This window comes from Harpia harpyja, chromosome 11 (assembly GCF_026419915.1).
Source record: "Harpia harpyja isolate bHarHar1 chromosome 11, bHarHar1 primary haplotype, whole genome shotgun sequence".
Taxonomy (NCBI): Eukaryota; Metazoa; Chordata; class Aves; order Accipitriformes; family Accipitridae; genus Harpia; species Harpia harpyja.
Genome location: NC_068950.1, coordinates 21633372 through 21651515, shown reverse-complemented (window position 1 = coordinate 21651515; position 18144 = coordinate 21633372). Strand labels below are relative to the sequence as shown.

The 18144-nt window shown below is 37.7% G+C and overlaps 1 protein-coding gene across 7 annotated transcripts; it reads right to left on the bottom strand.

The window, feature by feature from the left end:
- Positions 1–3131: 3131 nt before the first annotated feature.
- On the bottom strand, positions 3132–18019 carry FNDC7 (fibronectin type III domain containing 7). Of its 7 annotated transcripts, none has more exons than XM_052800662.1 (14): positions 17206–18019; positions 16731–16749; positions 15413–15670; positions 13298–13552; positions 12319–12579; positions 11555–11812; positions 9874–10128; positions 7929–8186; positions 7248–7502; positions 6087–6341; positions 5242–5502; positions 4599–4628; positions 4000–4066; positions 3132–3526 (listed from the first exon to the last, which is right to left on the bottom strand). In XM_052800662.1, the coding sequence occupies exons 1-13, from the start codon at positions 17266–17268 to the stop codon at positions 4026–4028; spliced, it is 2469 nt and encodes an 822-aa protein (XP_052656622.1). In that variant the 5' UTR covers positions 17269–18019; the 3' UTR covers positions 3132–3526; positions 4000–4025. The 7 variants fall into 7 exon arrangements, with proteins under 7 accessions (XP_052656622.1, XP_052656623.1, XP_052656625.1 ...); XM_052800663.1 differs by having other exon boundaries at positions 3132–3470; XM_052800665.1 differs by having other exon boundaries at positions 3132–3453.
- Between the last annotated feature and the right edge of the window lie 125 nt (positions 18020–18144).

Genomic DNA, 18144 nt, shown 5'->3' with positions numbered 1-18144 from the left:
GTCTCCAGTGCTGACTGGTCTGATGCAGTTGCTAGCAGTACAGCTGTAGTGGGCATTTGGCTTGCGGTTATTAGAAGAAAACTTCTGCCAATTCTAATTAGAGGTACGGTGAGAGTTTTCCCAGGAAGTATGGTTGCAGAGCTTCTGTCTGACAGAGCCTGTGCAGTTAGTCTTCACTTCTCAGGGTAAAAGCACAACAAGCCAAGTGCTATGAACCTGAAGTTTCCAGTGTGCCATGTGTTCATGGTTAGCTGGGATAGTCATTCCTCTTGAAGCCTAATCTCTCTTTGAAATTTCCTGTGGCTCCAATGATAAATACTTATCCGGACTAATAATACTAATTTGAGAAGCACACCTCTACTTGTTTTTACTTTTTTTTTTTTTCTTTTGAAGATACTATTCAATTAGTGAACAGAATTTCAGATCTTAAGAAGTAGCAAACTGGCATTCTTTTATTTTAAGGCAGGGTTAAGTCTTGGGCCCCAGAGATTCATATCTACCTACTGTCACCTAACTATGCAGGTAATTAGTGTCAGTACAAAAGGACTTGTATGTGTCTGACTTTTAAACATAATAGGAGTGGCATTTTGATTATCTATGTGTATTGAAAAAGGTAACTTGAATGGCAGGGCAATTTATCCAATCATGTTGGGGGGTACTTAGTACACCAGGCATACCCATGTTTTTTACACTTTCATTTATATGTTGGTGAAGAAACATGACTGAGCTCATACTTCTGTTATTTACAGCTGAATAGTACTGCACTGACTCAAAGACAGTATACAAATAGCCAGGATCTCTTAACGGGAACCTGAAAGAATTAGAGGATTTCTGCTGGTTCTGGTAGATGTTTGAGCCCTTTCTGCACTGCTGTGAACTGCACATAACTTTACATACAGCAGACATCCACCAGCTATTAAGCAGGGTAAAACACCATTTAAATGCCACTCTTGAGGTTTTGCGATGTAGTTGTAGTGTGCTTTTTTTTTTTTTTCTTTTTCTCTTGCCCAACAATAGTTGGATGTAGGAGAACACTTCTTAAATCTCAGCAATTTTGGGTCAAATCTGAAACCAACTGCAGAATAGAGTTTTGCCACTTTCTTTACTGGACTGAAAACAGCCTATCTAAGTTTTGAGCTATTACTTCTGTGTCAAATACAACTACAAATAATTTATTTTTGGAATATGTACAAATTTTTTTGCAAGTATTCATCTTTGTGTAATTGCAACTAATACATCTTTAAAATTATTCATTTAACTGAATTTTTTTATTAAGTAAGCATTAGTGAAGGCATCTATCATGAAATAACCTAGGTGTTTTTAATCACCTAATTTGTTAGTATAAGTGGTATCTGATATTCACAGATACTGTTCTGAAAGCATTAATTTTACTTAGTATAGCAATATGCTGCCTATCTCTGGGTCTTCAACAGGAATTTTCTTGATTCTCAAGTTTTTCTTTTAAGAGGTTTTTGGGATCAGGTTGCTTGGGGTTTGGGTTTTTTTTTTTTGTTATTTTGGGGTTTGTTTGGCTGGTTGCTTTTTTTGCTTCATGAAGACCAGACCGTCATACTAGTAAACAGTATAGAAACCACATCTATGAAAACACTACATCTAATTGTCCTTTCCTGTGATCTTAAAACAAGTCAATGTGACCCATAAAAAAGCATTTGTCTCAATCTGGAGAGAACCTGAAACTGATCCCGACTAAAGTTTTTTAATCATCTCGGTGAGTACCAGTGACATTTCACATACTGGTAGTGTTAATTATTATTAGATAATGTCTAATACCTGAGTAACAACACCTGCAATGTATACACCGCCACAGCAGGAGGTGTGGATCTGGCTTGGTTTGGTTGTGTTGCTTTTCCTCGTTTTGGTAAACTGTCTACATCTTCTAACTACTATTTTGAGCTGAATCAATGTGGTTTTCCTTGGAATCTTGACTCCCCTTCAGTGCTTTTTTTTTTTTTTTTTTTTTTTTAAAAACAGACGCAAATAGTATGTTCTGTTACACTTCTTGTTTTCAGTCATGAAAATGAGAGGAGCTGATGAAAATAGTACTACAGCATTGTCAAGGTTGTAGTGTGTAATTTTGAGATATCAATGTCCGTATGCCAGGAAGAATGGAGAAAAAATACACCAACAGTTTATAATTGCTTAAAATACATTACAGTTATTGTTAGAGCATGGAAATATCAGAATTGTTTATATGAAAAGAAGAAAGCTGTGGCTTGAATTTGATTTGAAAAGAAACTGATTGCTTTAGACTTCTGAAAATCCAGTTAATAGCCACCTGGTTAAACACTTAAGCTTTGGTGACAGTATTTGACAATGATGACTGCGAAGAAAAAATATTTAAATAAAACCCTTGAGGAAGAAAGTAGTGAACAATACTTATTTTTACATTCTTAATTTTGTTTTTTTCAAATTAAATGAGAAATAAACCCAACTTTTTATTAAGTAATGCAGGGCAGTTTTAAATAATGTTTCCTAAAGACTCTTCTGACAGTGAATAAATGCAGATCATGTTCTAAGAAGCAACATGTAGTTCTTGGGCCATCTGCAATCCATTTATTGAAGAGTGAGATTACCATGAGATTATTTTGTGCAAGTGATCAGAAGCAGTGACTGAGATACCCAGTACAACTGTGTTCTGTAAAGAAAGGAAACTTTTGGAATGCATGGTGTCTATTTTTATAAGCTGAAAATAGTGTTAAAAACCCTGTTGCCTTTGGTAACCTTTATACATTACGCTTCTGAAGACTGTTTTTGTAAGATATCTTTGAGTAATTGTTTTACTTTTTATGTGTATGTAGAACCCCTGAACTTGAACTTTTCTTTCTATGTTGGCTGCAAAAGTAACCACTGTGGAGTATGAGAAAAGGTTCTGCTTTTTCTGAAAAATGGGAAATTAAAATTTTAGTAATAACTGTCAGTTCTTCATTAGCCACAAAGCAAAACAAGTCAGTTGATGTGAAGAGGACATTATGTTTACCCTCATGAGTCACCTCTCAAAACTGTAAAGGAAGAAACTTTTTCTGAAATTTAAATTAAAATTAATTAGCCTTAGAATACGTAATTACACCTCAAGCTACTTTGAATTGAGTGCACCTAAACTGCTGCTTTTTTTTTTTAAGGAGTTAAATTTCACTCTTTTTATTTCAGCCTTTACTATTTCATTGATACATTAGGTCTAGAACATACCTACTGATTAATAACTGTCTTGGAAGAGCTTTTAAAAGTGATTGCTTTACAGGGAAAATTACAATTAAAGATTACAGAGATGTCTGTCAGTGTTCATCTGCATTTTAAAAATTATATCTCATCAGTTGGGGCTCAGATTTGATGTCCTGGATTAGATCTCAGATATGGCTAGCTGTTCAGCTTCCCTCCTCCCAGTCCTCAAGCAGCTGTGACTGTTGCAGTTAAGCACAGATGTCATCCTTCCATCTTCAGGGAAAGAAAGACTGAGAAGAGCGTTTAGGGAGAATGGTGTTATCAACAACCTTAACATCCAGGATAGCTGTAGGAGAACAGCAGCAAAGAAGAGATGATCAACCTTGGCGGGGGGGGGAAGTCAGCAGTCACTTCTTGCCATCCTTTTGAGACAAGGGCAGTAAATAGTCCAGAACACCAGTATTTTTGTTGGAGAATGAGCAAATTTAGCTAGCAGAGAGAGAAAGCAAATGAGTGCCAAAGAGTATCTTGATCTGTTTGGATGTTGAGGGCTTTTCTGGGGAACTATAGTATAGTATTAGAAAAGTCTTAATGAAGTGAAAGAGTGGTTTATTGTAAATGGAGGAGAGGACAAATCAGTATTGATAGTAGGAGTAGACAACATGAGGTTTCTGAGGTAAATATGATGGATTTTAACAAACTAGTTATATTTAGGATATACAGGACTGGTGAAGCTTCTCTCTCCAATCCCAAAGATTTAAGCAGCAGGAAAAGTTTTATTAATACATTCTAATCTGAATTATGACTCTTATAACTTACCCCCTTATCTGAACCAGAATTTTCATCTAGATATGTTGTTCTGCATTGCTCTTTCCTCTATAAATCACTATAACAGAATTCAGAAATTAAGACAATTTCAGTTACGGAAAAGCAACTGTCTTGAGAAATGTTGTTTCAGTGGCTGCTTTTGAAGTTGTTTCTAGCAGTTTACATAAGCAAATAAAGCACACGACTATCCTGTTGAAACCTCAGAAGAAATAAGGTAGAATAGGTTGAGGTAAGCCACACTTTTTTTTTACTTTTTTTAAAATAAAAATCAGAAGTGCGACCTAGTTTAATTTGTAATGGGATATAGTGAGGCTATAAAAAATAAGCCTGCCTTTTAATATGTGCTATCAGATAAATAGTAAATATTCTGACAGTGAAGAATGCATGATGGTATACAGGCCACAATATAGGTAAGATTTTTTTTTTTTAAATTATACATTATAAGATGGGGGTGAGACAAACCTGCATAACACTAACACAAGTGTTGACTATCGAATATATATATTATTTGCATCTTATTTGGAGTTACATGATGCTAACATGTTTTACAAACATCATGGATTTGGAATGAATGTACCGTGTGCTCTTACCCATTCCAACAGAGCTTCCAGAACAGGTTACTGAAATGACATGAAACAGTAGTATAAATATTAGGTGTCAGTTTGTAAGCTGGAAAATGTTAGTAGTCTGTAGAATGTAGTCCATGCTATACAACTATGCAATACCATCAGATAGCACTAGTTTTATAATGGATTAAATTTCTGCCTTGGGAAAGGAATCCCAAGGGAATTACTACTCCTTTAAACAATTTTTACTTTAAAAATGTGCTTAGGAGTGGTTCATAGAAGTTCTTGATTTGTTTCTTTATTCAAAACCAGTAATTCTATAAAACAAATTAGAAAACAAAACAATTAAAAATCTTCATTTATTTGCTTCTGTATTCTAACCACTACTAGCCTCCCAACTGAAAATTAACTTCTCTGTATTCACCAGGTTATGGGTGATCTAGTTAAGAGGCACCTGTGTAGATAAGCATGCCCAGTGCCAAAAGGCTCCTGTGAAGTTTCCGTCACAGATATTGCAAGATAGCACCCATAAAGTTTACTCTGGAGTCGAAACTAGAATAGAAAAGTTCTATTCCATGCCACCTTTACTCACATAACTTTGGATTACGTTCTAACCATCTAGCATGCATGGACAAAAATACATCATTCAAAGAAATTTAAGTTTTACCTGAATATATTTTTTTAGGACAAAATGTAAGATTCGGCCCCTTATCAGTAACTGGAGATACTACCACTGTGTAGACATCCCCACAAGGTATCTCAGTGATATCGCAGTGACTTAGACCTGAGCTAGGGGTACAGGTGAAATTGGCTTTTGAGCCATGTAAATCAGTATTGTAGTTTATCGTTTCATCAGAAGCTCGCCAGTATACCCTGATACCATTATTGCCGAGTCTATATAGCTTCACCCCAGAAGGGCAGCAAGCACCTAATAAAATAAGAAACATTAATAAGCAAATTTTGTGAACCCACAATATATTATAAATTCCTAGAGTGCATTTTAAACCAGATGATATGATTACTATCACACCAGATACCAGCATTTCCATGAGAAATTATTTCACAGAAAGCCAAAATTATTCTTGAACTGAACTGGGGAAGAAAATGTTCTATCAGACTCATATTATGGAGCTGGAATTCAGCCATTGTTTTACAGGTTGGAATATTGTTGCTCTCTCCTGACTATGGAGGCACCAGGGCTACCTTAGAGTGCCCAGAGTCTTTTTGTGGTCTCTAAAATTTAATTATGCTATAGCATAATTCAAATTAAAAAATTGGTTCTGGAGCAATGTTATCAAAACTTCTTTATATGACCAACTGATGGCCATTATAAGAACAGGGTTCAAATGATACATGAAAATAATCCAAAGTGCATTTATTTAAAAGAGGGAACTGCAAGTGTATTAACTGTGTATAGAATTTCAGCTGCGCTATTTGTATGAGAGGAACACTATACAAAGTAAGTTGTATATTGAGTCTTTTTCTTCCCAATTGCATTTACAATTTACATACTGGAAGAATATCCTTGATATGTGCAACTGGATGTCAAACCCGTTTCACTGATTGCTTTCAGAGATACTGTATAGTTGGTGCCACATGTGATGCATCCCAGGAGACAGTAGTTTTGAAGAGTGTGACACTTTGCCTGTCCTTTCGGGGACTCCAGTGTTGTTACGTATGTCTGTGCACCCATCCCAACAGACCAGCTGATATTTGTTACAGACTGTGTCACTTGAGTTAGTATCAGGTCGTTAGGGCAACAAGGAGCTTAAAAAGAACAAAAAATAGATAAGTCAATTCTGGTTTGTATTTGGAAAATGGAAGATATTTGGGGGGGGTTGCAACAAGAATAGTACATGATCAAGAGCAAAGGAATGAAGACATGCATACTTTTCAGGCAAACATTAACATGCTGAAAAATACTTGACTATTCTGTCAATCTTCTAATAAACAGAATGTCAATAAAAGTTCAATTTGTCTATAACAGTGAGCTATAACCCTGGAATTATAAGATGATTGTTCACCAAGATACTAAAAATTACTAAAATTTGTCATCAGAATATCAAGGTACATCTGTAGTTTAATTAAGCAGGGTCCATCTCTGCCCCTCAAGTCATATAGCTCAGTCCGGCTCTGTCTCTGTTTAAAGTCTCTTCCTCCAAACTGCCTGTGAAAAATAAATCCTAGTGTACATTAATCTCTGAACTGTGTCTGGACATCGTCTAGGTAAGTGGTACAGGATAAAACTCTGCTAGCAAATTAATAGCAGGAATGGTGGGTAGGATGTGCTTTAATCTGTTCTTCACGCTGTTTATTTGTTGACATGGACATCACCTCATTGCCTTTCCTGGTAATATTAAACGTCAAAATGCTGATAAGGAAGTTATGCGTTACATTAGTGGATTATGGTGTTATATTTTAGTTAGCTGTGCCAGATGATGATTTGTTGCACTAAGGCTTCTTAGTATGAGGCAAGTGCCAAGCGATCCTTCCTTCTCACACACACAAAGATACATACATGTTTAAGCAGAGGACAGCTAGCATCCAGCAATAGACAGTATAATATGCACACATTGTAATTAAAAAAAAAACAAGCCAAAACCATAAAGAGACATAGAACTATTTTAATATTATGCTGCTAAATATTTTCCACTATATACAAGTCCCACATACCTGTCTCTAAAGGGACACTGTAGCTTGGTAAGCTCTGTCCTGCTGGTGATCGTGCTATAGCACTGACAGAGAAAGCAGATCCGCAGGGAAGATGAATTAGGGTACAGGAATTTCCAGAGCTTGTGCAATGCCAAAGTCCAGCCTCTCCTCTGGCAGTGACAATATATGTAGCTTCTTCATTGTTAGATTGCCAGTGCACACTGATTGCAGAAAAAGCCTCCTTTGAGATACTTTTAATTTCAGGACTGCAGGGAGCTGAAATATTTCATATTAACAGTATTTAAACAGATTGTTTATGCATACTATGTAAGTTACACATGAAAATTAAGTTCCAGTTAGAACTGACAAACTACTTTGGAAAAGTATATGATCCGTAGATGTTTACTCCTGGTGAGAATTTAGAACTTGTGACAGAACAGGCAACATAAGGATTCCGCATACAAAACCAGAGATGAATTGTAAATGTGGTTTTCAAAAACTTGGAGCCATCACAAGCTTTCAGTCCAAATCTGTTTCTAGCTCCCTGCTTGCAGTATATGTTTAAAGACTTCCACTATTTTGGGGTTTTTTTTTATCAGTTACAGTAACTTAGCACTCCAGTAATGCTTTTCATCCATGAATCACTGCAGCATCTAACTAATCATTCCTTCTGCTAAAGGAAAATCAGAACGCTCATAATACCTGTTGCCACGTACTTGGATGCACACGACGTGTTGCTGCCCCTGGCCTCGCTGAAAGAATAAACCGTGATATTATAGCGGGTGTTGCACGGCAGAGCCGACAAGGTGCAGGCCGTGGCGGTGTCGTTGCAGCGCACCACGCCGCTCCCGCCCAGGGCTCGCGTTTCGTACATTTCAGCACCTCGGACAGAAGCCCAGGTGACCTCCACGGTGTCGCTCGCCACGAGCACCGCCCTGAAGTCGCTGGGGCAACAAGGCGCTGGGGACAGACAAGGCAGAGAGGGAGGCTTGAACGCGACCTGAAAGCCGGCACGAAACAGAATCACAGAATCATTTAGGTTGGAAAAGACCCTCAAGATCATCGAGTCCAACCATTAACCACGCCCAATAAACCATGTTCTGAAGTGCCTTGTCTACGCGCTTTTTGAACACCTCCAGGGATGATGGCTCAACCACTTCCCTGGGCAGCCTTTTCCAAGACCTGACAACCCTTTCAGTAAAGAAATTTTTCCTAATATCCAATCTAAACCTCCCCTGCCACAACTTTGAGGACATTTCCTCTCGTCCTATCACCAGCCACCTGACAGAAGAGACCAGCACCCACCTCACTACAACCCCCCTTCAGGTAGTTGTAGAGAGCGATGAGGTCTCCCCTCAGCCTCCTCTTCTCCAGGCTAAACAACCCCAGTTCCCTCAGCTGCTCCTCATAAGACTTGTGCTCCAGGCCCCTCACCAACTTGGTTGCCCTTCTCTGGACACACTCCAGCACCTCAGTGTCTTTCCTGTAGTGAGGGGCCCAAAACTGAACACAGTACTGGAGGTGCGGCCTCACCAGTGCCGAGTACAGGGGAACAATCACCTCCCTGCTCCTGCTGGCCACACTATTTCTGATACAGGCCAGGATGCCGTTGGCCTTCTTGGCCACCTGGGCACACTGCTGGCTCATATTCAGCTGGCTGTCAACCAGCACCCCCAGGTCTTTCTCTGCTGGGCAGCTTTCCAGCCACTCTTCCCCAAGCCTGCAGCGCTGCATGGGGTTGCTGTGACCCAAGTGCAGGACCCGGCACTTGGCCTTGTTGAACCTCATACAATTGGCCTCGACACGTCGATCCAGCCTGTCCAGATCTCTCTGTAGATCCTTCCTACCCTCGAGCAGATCAACCCTGCCTCCCAACTTGGTGTCATCTGCAAACTTGCTGAGGGTGCACTCGATCCCCTCATCCAGATCATTGATAAAGATTTTAAACAGAACTACCCCCAATACTGAGCCCTGGGGAACACCACTTGTGACCCGACCCCAAAGCCTTGTTTCGTCCCTCTGTGCACTTCGTGGCTTAAGTCTCCAAAGGCGACCGGTACTGTGCAAATGGTCTCATTAATCCCAGGCTTGCTTCTTGAATTAATTCAGTACCCCTCCTTCCAAATCAATAGAGGGCATTCTAATGTATAGGTAAGACATAGGAATGATGTATATCCTTGATTTAAAATTTCAGAGCATCTAGAGGTTAAATAACTCTAAACAATTTCCCATGGAACTCGTTATTTTTTCATTTTCCAAATATGATAACTCTCTATGAGGAAGTTTAAGACTTAGGTACACCCTTCCTAAGGCAACAGGAAAAAAAAAAAACCAAAACCAAAACCCAAGACCAGAATTCAAATGTTATGCCAGCACTGTGTGTTATTCATATGTCCTTGCCTGATGATTGTGAATTGTTAAACTATTTTCAAGTTTGTAAGCATGTTGTTGCACTTGACTATGCAAGTTGAATTCAACTGCAGCGTGAAGTGGTTCTTTTTCTCTGCCAACCTTTGCATGTTTTGCCCAAAAATTGAATAAAAATAGAACTTTAAGTCATTACCTTCCAATAAAATTGTTCAATCAGCTTACCATAAACACAGTTAAAGGATCCAAAATGAATTTGCAAGAATACATTGCTACTTACCAGTACTGTAATTCAATACATCGCCTAGAGGACTCTGCCCTGCCTTGTTATATGCAAAGACACTAATGAAATAAGTGAAGCCACAGTCCGACTGGAAATGGCATTGAGTATGTGACGTGTTGCAGTGCACTTCCAAGCCATCATCACTCTTCACAAAAACCACATAATAATGACCAAAATTGACGCTAGACCATGATACCAACAAGCGGCCAGGTTCATCCTCTTCAATTGATATATTTACTGGTGCACAAGGAACTGAAAAAAAAACATTTAAAAATGAAAAGAAAATTGTAATCAGAATATTTTTATTCAAGTTATACTTTTGGGGAATAAAGGAAAATCAGGAATATATAGAATTATTCTATTCAGCTTGAACAGTTGTTCTGTCTTGTTCAAGAAAACAGCAACTTATCTGCCTTTACAGAGGATGCTACTTACATTTAGATGAAAAGAGAGTATGATTTTTACAGACCAAAATAGATGCTACCTTCATGTTTTTACTGAAAAGAGATCTGCTTAAGGAGCCCCTGTGAAGAAAAACAGTGGCACCAGGCAGTATTTCAAAAGGAACTGGCACAGTCTGTGCTCACAAATAGTAGTTTTGGATGACAATCAGAATACTAGCTTGAACAGCAGTTGGCATCCAAAAGCCTTTATGTGAAAACCCTTTATACATTGGTATGAAACTCACTGGCTGTGTCTGAATAGAGCTGTCCTTTGCTCAGGTTTCCTTCCTGGTGGCATCCCAAAATGTCACATTAAACTGCAAACCCCATGGCTTTTGCTTAAATAACATTTCCTTTCTTTCTAGTTCAAAAAGTTTAGCTTGTTGCTATTAGAATGAATATACATGATCTAGCTGAAGCAATGTTGGCTGAGAAGATTACAGCCCACAGCTTAAAAGTTGGCTCTTGCTTACTCTCTCATCCTGTTAGATCCACCTCTGAGTTGCTCACATGGATGATCTCTAACTCGTATCAGTGAGAAGTCAAAATGAAGCAGGTTACATCAAATAATTAAGTAAATAATGTGTTTTTAAGGTAGCACATAATAACTAAAATGGTTTAGGTTTTGTTTACATGGGCAGTTCACCAGCAGGTCAGGAAGCAATAACCTCTGACATGGCAGTGGTGCTAAGTAGTTGAAAGAAGCAACCTTTTGTCCTGACAAAGCTGCTACCCAAGAATGATCTGTGACAGTATCTTAATTTAGTATAGTGGTGCTACTTTAGCTGAGTGTGGCTTTGTTGACCTCCTTTCTAACTAACAACTAAATTTAGCCTAGAACAGTGATCAGCCTAGGGCCAGTCCTTAATGCTATTTCCTCACAGATTTCTCCCAATTGATTTGTGACAGACCTGACATAGTAGGACAGATCTGTTATTCCTTACATTCATTTTACACTCAGAAAATTGACTTTAGAACAGTTACTTCTGCTAAGAGTTAAAAACCAGAGCCAACAATATATACACCATTGCATGTTCTTCTCACAGAAATATGAAGAAAGTTTAGGCTATTATCCCCGAAATAGAAAGGTACATGGGACAGTTCATGCACGAAGTTCAGAAACAGAAATAACTATTTGAGAACCACTTGTGAATTGTAATGGACTAATTTACATTTGAAATTAAAGAAATATACGTTAAAATGCAATAAACTGTATAAGGATCAATGACACATACTAGTTTTTAAGCTTACTGCATCAGTAGGGTTACTGGATCCAGCATCATTGTATGCTGTGACAGAAACATAATATTCAGAGCTGCATTGGAGTGATGACACCATGCAGGAAGCAGAAGATGTGTTACACTTCAGTTCCAAGAGCCCACTGGAGGCTGTCACACTGTAAGTTAGAGCTCCTTCTGTTGGCATCCAAGAAACAATAGCTCTTAAGGCACCACTATTAAGAGCTACTTGAACATCCGCTGGTGCATTAGGACCTACGGTATATCAGTTTGGAACACATAAATACAACTTAACATATGGCCTACAGACATGATCTTTTTCATAACTTGCAAACTAAATACAATTTTCATGGTGCAGACCTTACCCTCATTCATATTAAAGTGACAATTTTTTAAAGAAATAGTTCTAGTTATACACCATCAGAAAGCTTTCTGTTGAAACTCCTTGCCTTATTTGAATATTTGCTTCTCACAGTTAGAAAAATCCTCAAATCAGTCTAAGCTTGTGTAATCCTTACCCAGGCCTGTCCTAGGTACAACTTCAGTGGTAGTTAATGGTATCTTTGCCTCAGTAATATTCATTAAACATAGCCATGTCATCTGAGCTTTCATGAACTTTGAGATGGGGTAAAAATTATATGATCTGAAAATCTACCCAATGTATCTTTCAAAAACATAACACAATCACGCATACACATGAATACTTCCTGGTATATCTTTTTTTTAATGCTTACTTGGTTTCAGAAAAGAAAATTTCTTACTTGTTCTTTGGTTGTATGTGAAATCATCTCCAGGTATCCCATTGACATTCCAGGCATATGCCTTGATAGTATAGAGAGTTCCTGGATCTAGATTTGTAAATATCAAGGACGTATTGGTGGTGTTCTCCTTCAGCATTCTGCCCAAACCATCTGATCTCATGAGGGACACAGAGAATCCAGCTGCCATATACACAGCTTTCCAGCTTACTGCAATGGAGTCACAACTTGGAGAACTAACAGACAGAATTGGAGCAGCCAGGACTGTTGAGAAAGAATACCAATTAAGCTTTTTGTTTTTCAGTAATGCTGTTTGAAAGGGCCAAATTTGAAATGAATACACAGAAACAACAATCACCAAACTCTGAGAGACAATTTCAGCGACAACAAAACCAGAAAAATAAATTAATGCAAGACTGACAGAATAAATATGGAAACTGATTTGGTGCATCCATTATGATATTACAGGTTTTGTAAAATGAATGTAACTCATACACAAAGTATGAAAGGTTGAGTGTGTTGAAGAATGAAAATCACCAAGAAGATGCTGCATTTCCTGTCCTCTAAATTTTACATTGTCTTATTATTTTATACTTTTAGCTGTTTCTTAATTTCTTCCATTCCCTCAAGTTACTTCTTTTGTTAAAATAAAATTTCAATTTTTTAAAATAAAATATATATATTCATACAAATTCTAGTAAAACTTCCTATTAAACAGTACTGTCATGAAGTAAACCATTAATTCAGACTCTTGTCCTGGTCATTAAGTCAGATGGCCGAATTCTAGTCCTCAAAATCTGAAAGGAGAATGTGATCAATACAATTTAAAATACAAGATTATAATAATTCAGTACTAGTACATGCCTGGGCTATACTCTTTGTTTTCTGTTCAAATTAAAAAAAAAAAAAAAAAAAAAGCTTGCATGAATGCTTTATCTTATAATAACGTTACAAAATTTGAAATAAGAATTTGAAAGTCCACCTGTTTTTGCTTTTCTGAAAGGCGAAGGCTGGCTTTTTCCTCCTGAATTTATGGATCTGATAGTGACTCTGTACAAGGTGGCAGGTTTCAGTCCCGTCAATGTGCCTGGAGAATTTGTAACTACAGTTTCAATGAAGGAATCTCCATCTTGTGCAGTCAGCAGATAACTAGTAGCCCCAGGTACTGCTCTCCATTCCACTGTGATACTGTTGCTAAGTTTTGAATAAGCTTTGTCAATAACAGGTATGTCTGGAGCTAAAACGGAAATAACGATAGACATACTGAAGTTGGGGAACTCAGCCCTGTGAAATGCTAATTGCTCTGAGCATTTCACAAAAACAAAGTGTAGGACAAATGGCCTATACTTTCTATGAATGTTTAAAATTTAAGTTAAATGAAGTTTAAGTGAACATTAAAAAAATACACAGAGTCTTGAGATATTCTAGACCAACTTTCAGCTTTCAATAAAAATATTCTAGTACTCTTGAAATCACTATTAAAAATGACCATTATTTAACCTAGGTTGCACTGAGAGGTCTCTTTTTTTGTCTTGCTTTATAGCCAACTAACTATACTGGATGTTTATAGAAAGCAATATACAAAGCAATACATACAAAGAAGAAGTGGATGTTTATACAAAGCAGTCTGAAATAGGATGCCAAATCATAGGCATTTCTATATCAGAGCAACATACAATAATTTAGTTTGGACCATGGGAAGTCATCTTATCCAACCCCCTGCTCAGAGCAGATATACTTAGATATACAATAACATGACACATCAAATATTGCAATTAAATGCTTTTCTATTATGCTATGCTGCAGGGCATTCAGAAAGAGCTCTTGTGTACTGCTCTTGTGTACTGCTCTTGTGTACTGCAGTCACAAAAGTAACTACAGAGGGTGTATTTCTTAATCACAAGTAATTTATGTTCAGTAATCAGGATTTTCAGACTAGAATCAGCACATGTAAAGCAAGTCCATATATTGCAAGGCTGCAAAAAACTCACTAGAAGAGAAAACAAGATAAAATGAAGGTATATTCTCCCTAAAATTAAGAAAAGGAATGAAAATTTTTTTGGGACAAAAGTATGCGCCTTGAGGCAAACTTATTTATAGCAAGGCAGCTAATTTGGGATTTCAGAGACCCCTTCAAGTATTATACATGGTTATACAACTCCTGAGCATTATGTCGGCTCTCAGTCCCAAGCAATTTCTTATTCAGCTATAGTCAGACACCCTCTTTTGCCCCACTTGTGAAAATCGTAACATATATTCTGTATGACCATGCCTATGGAACATTTGCAGGTGTGTCTTTTGTGATCTTGGAGCAAGCTATTGCACTATGATTTTTTTTCCTTCTAAAATACTGTCTTTAGTAACAATTCATAAAAATTTCTGTGCAGGAAATCCTTATGCAAGTCTAAGGGAGTTCCTTGCCTAACAGAGAATATATAGCACATGATTTATATCAGAAATAAATTACAGAACATTGATCATTAATATCTGTTCTCCCATAACTAAGCTAGCAATAGAGGTTTTTATATACTTACCAGAATAAACACTGCTACTTTTTTATTTTCAATTTTTATTGTAATAATTACTTTTATAAGAAACAAATTCTACTGGAAAAATAATGGCTCTTTCTAAAAATTATCACTTAAATTCTTTTAAAAAGAGAATTTCAACAGAATATTTTTTTCAATTACATTTCAGTGAGGAAATAAAAGAGCACTTCTGTTCATATAGATTCTTCTTCAATATCCATCAATGACTTATATGCTACAAGTCCTTTTGTGAATGAAACAAAAATACCAGCATCAGTACTGAAAAATATATGTAGCTTCACTTCTGCATTTGTAATGAAGGGTAGGTGATTTGGAAAGCTGCAGTCTGAGCAAGCTGTGCATGGCAGGTCAGGGAAACATACATATTAAAAAAAAGCAGAGGGGAAAAGGAGCTCCTTATGCTAAAATTGAACTCAGTAGGAGAACCAGCAAAAGGCTTCAACAGGAATGGCAGCTATTCCCTACCAGTACAATGAAACATCAAGGATAAAATCCCAGTCCTACAGAGGTCAATGGAAATTATACTTCACAAAGTTTCTCTTACTAACCTGTTGACTGCATAATCTGTGTTTCTGCAAGAATAATTCCATTCTTGTCAATGGCTTCTGCTTGTATAGCATAAATAGTATTGGGAATTAATGAAGTTAGAGTTCCTTTAAGCGTAACATCACTAAAATGAGCCAGTAATGAATGGCCTACAGTATTCACAGCTGTAGCTGTGACTCTGTAAGAAGAGGCTCCTGAAAACTTGGGCCATCTGAGATAAATGCTTTGTGATGTCACATTGTATATAGACATAGAGAAACCTAAAAAAAAACCCCAAAACATTATCAAAAAAACATTTCAGTCATTCTTGAATTTAGTCAGGTCTTGACAAGAAGATTGTTCAGTGTTTTATCAAGCATCTATGTGACCTAATTTTCAGATGATTGGCATTCAACAGAATTTGGAGGTCACTCTTGTAATCCATTAATTACTGTAATAACTGCTGCTTGCTCTCATAATACCATGTTGTGATGACGGCTATTGTTCTTAAAATTCCCATATGCTGTAGTCTAATTATTTAAAAATATACCAGGTATAATCCGTATGTGAATATCCAGCTAGTGTCAACAGTATTCCACACATGAATAGGATCAAATGCTTGTTTTGCAAATCATGAAAAGAATATGCTACCGTAAGTATCCATGCAACAACATGTCTGCAACGATTGAGCATTTAAGCCTCTTGACAGTGCAGTATATGAACATGTACTATCACCACAGAATGAATGAATTCTGAAAGCATTTCTTGTAATCTTGCATTCCTCGTATTTTAAACTAGTCAGTATTCACATTTAAGGCAGTAAGAGCTGTAGGCACAAAAAACAAGATTAAAGAAAGTATAAAATGTTGTAAAACATTGGAAATATTTGCACTTAGGAGATCATGCTTCTTCTGGTGTGGTTTTTCATTTTTGGGGGGGTGGGTTGTTTGTTTGTTTTTAAATTAAAAGATACAACAACTAATTGGGTGCAAATATGGGACAGTTTGAATCCTATTTGTAGCACAGTTATGCAGGTAATGAACAGCACAATTTGTCCAGCTGAGTGTTCTCCCTGGTCCATGTTAGTGTCAAGGCATAAGTGGTCCGTCAGAATCTTTGTGCGAGTGTCTGACAGAATTGGGACTCCTAAAAATGAAGTTTAAAATTTATAAAGGTATCAACATAGATTTTTTAAAGCTGAATCAAACTTGAAAACAATTTTTGTTTATAAAGCTACTAGAACATACAGAATGTTTTATTAGAAATCACACATGTGTGTGTTCTCTCCAGACCCATTCAAAAATAATCAGGCGAAACCAAAATACCATTTTGAAGATTTACCTGTGTTCGCTGAAAAGATCTGAAAAGGAAGATGTAAAAAAATAAGAAATACAAAGTGAAATACTTTATTTGGAAACTTAAAAAACTAATGATGTTACTAACAACAACTTAAAATACTACATTTTTTAACACATTTTACTGATACAATGTATTTGCTCAGATTCTTTAAGCATGGAAACTTTGTGCAACCAAGGAGATCTAGTACAGGTATGCAGATCGTATTACTTCTTCATTTTCCTTTCTGAATCTGCCTACTGATCCAGTTTTCTGTTGTTGACAGACTTCAAAAGACCTTGGGTCCTAATATATTATTTTATTTTTCAGTCACTTGCGAACGCTGCAAAAGTGTAATAGTAACAATGTATGAATATAGAAGTGGGTGTCAGACAGTCTCCACCCTAACTTTTAGTTTACTTTTACAGAGAGTAAAATACCATTCTTGAAAATAGTTTTAAAGCAAATGAGTTGCACTCACCATTTCTAGGCAGTTGAAAAGCAGTCCAATAAATATTAATGATTTACTTTTTGCACTGCACATCTTGTCAGAACTTTGTTCCAGCCTTCACATGGGGATGAGCTCAGGCTGATCCCTGCTGTGATCAGGAATATTTTGCAGCAGTGCTGTCACTGTAGGTTTACTCCCTGGGACGAGAGGAGGTTGCATTAGGTTAGGCCCTCCTCCCTGCTGGACTACAGCCTGCCAGCAGTTACCAAAACCGTGGTGAAATGAGTCCGACATAGCATCAAACTTTTAGGCAGGCGGGTGGTGGTTCTTCTCCCCTTCTGTTACAGGATGCAGTTTCTGTATTGCTTATACAAGATTCAAAAATAATTAAGCCCAATGTAAATTTGAAATTTGCTGTTCAGCTTATTATCTATCCGCATTTTTGTCACTTACAAGGACCTTTTTTTCCATCAGGAATGATGCCCTTGTTGTAGTCCCCTTTGAACGGAACACCACCATACTGACTGGGAACCACTCTTCCTCATGCTTCGCGTTGTGGAAAGAGAAATTTTCCTCCAATTTCTTCATATTTGTACCAACTGCCAGTTCCCTTTTGACAACGTGTCTCTATGTTTTCCAACTGTAACTTCTGACAGGCCATTTTAGGCGTCAAGAAACGGTATCTTTCTATGAACAAAGCGTGTTTTCTTCGGTGCCTTACACGAACGTTAACAGGGAACCTGGGGACAGCTTTTATGAGGGAGCCACGGTAGCGAGGAGAGTTTTACACCCCGAGGGGACCCGGGACCACGGCAGGTTTCGCAGAGGCCGCCCCCCCCGGCTGCTCCCCGCACCGCACAAGGAGCCTGCCTCGGGGCTCGAGAGGCCGCTCCCGGCGTCCCGGGCTCACCTTCTGAGGAGCGACAGGACGCTCCTTCCTCAGGGGACGAGCCCTGGTCACCGGGCCCT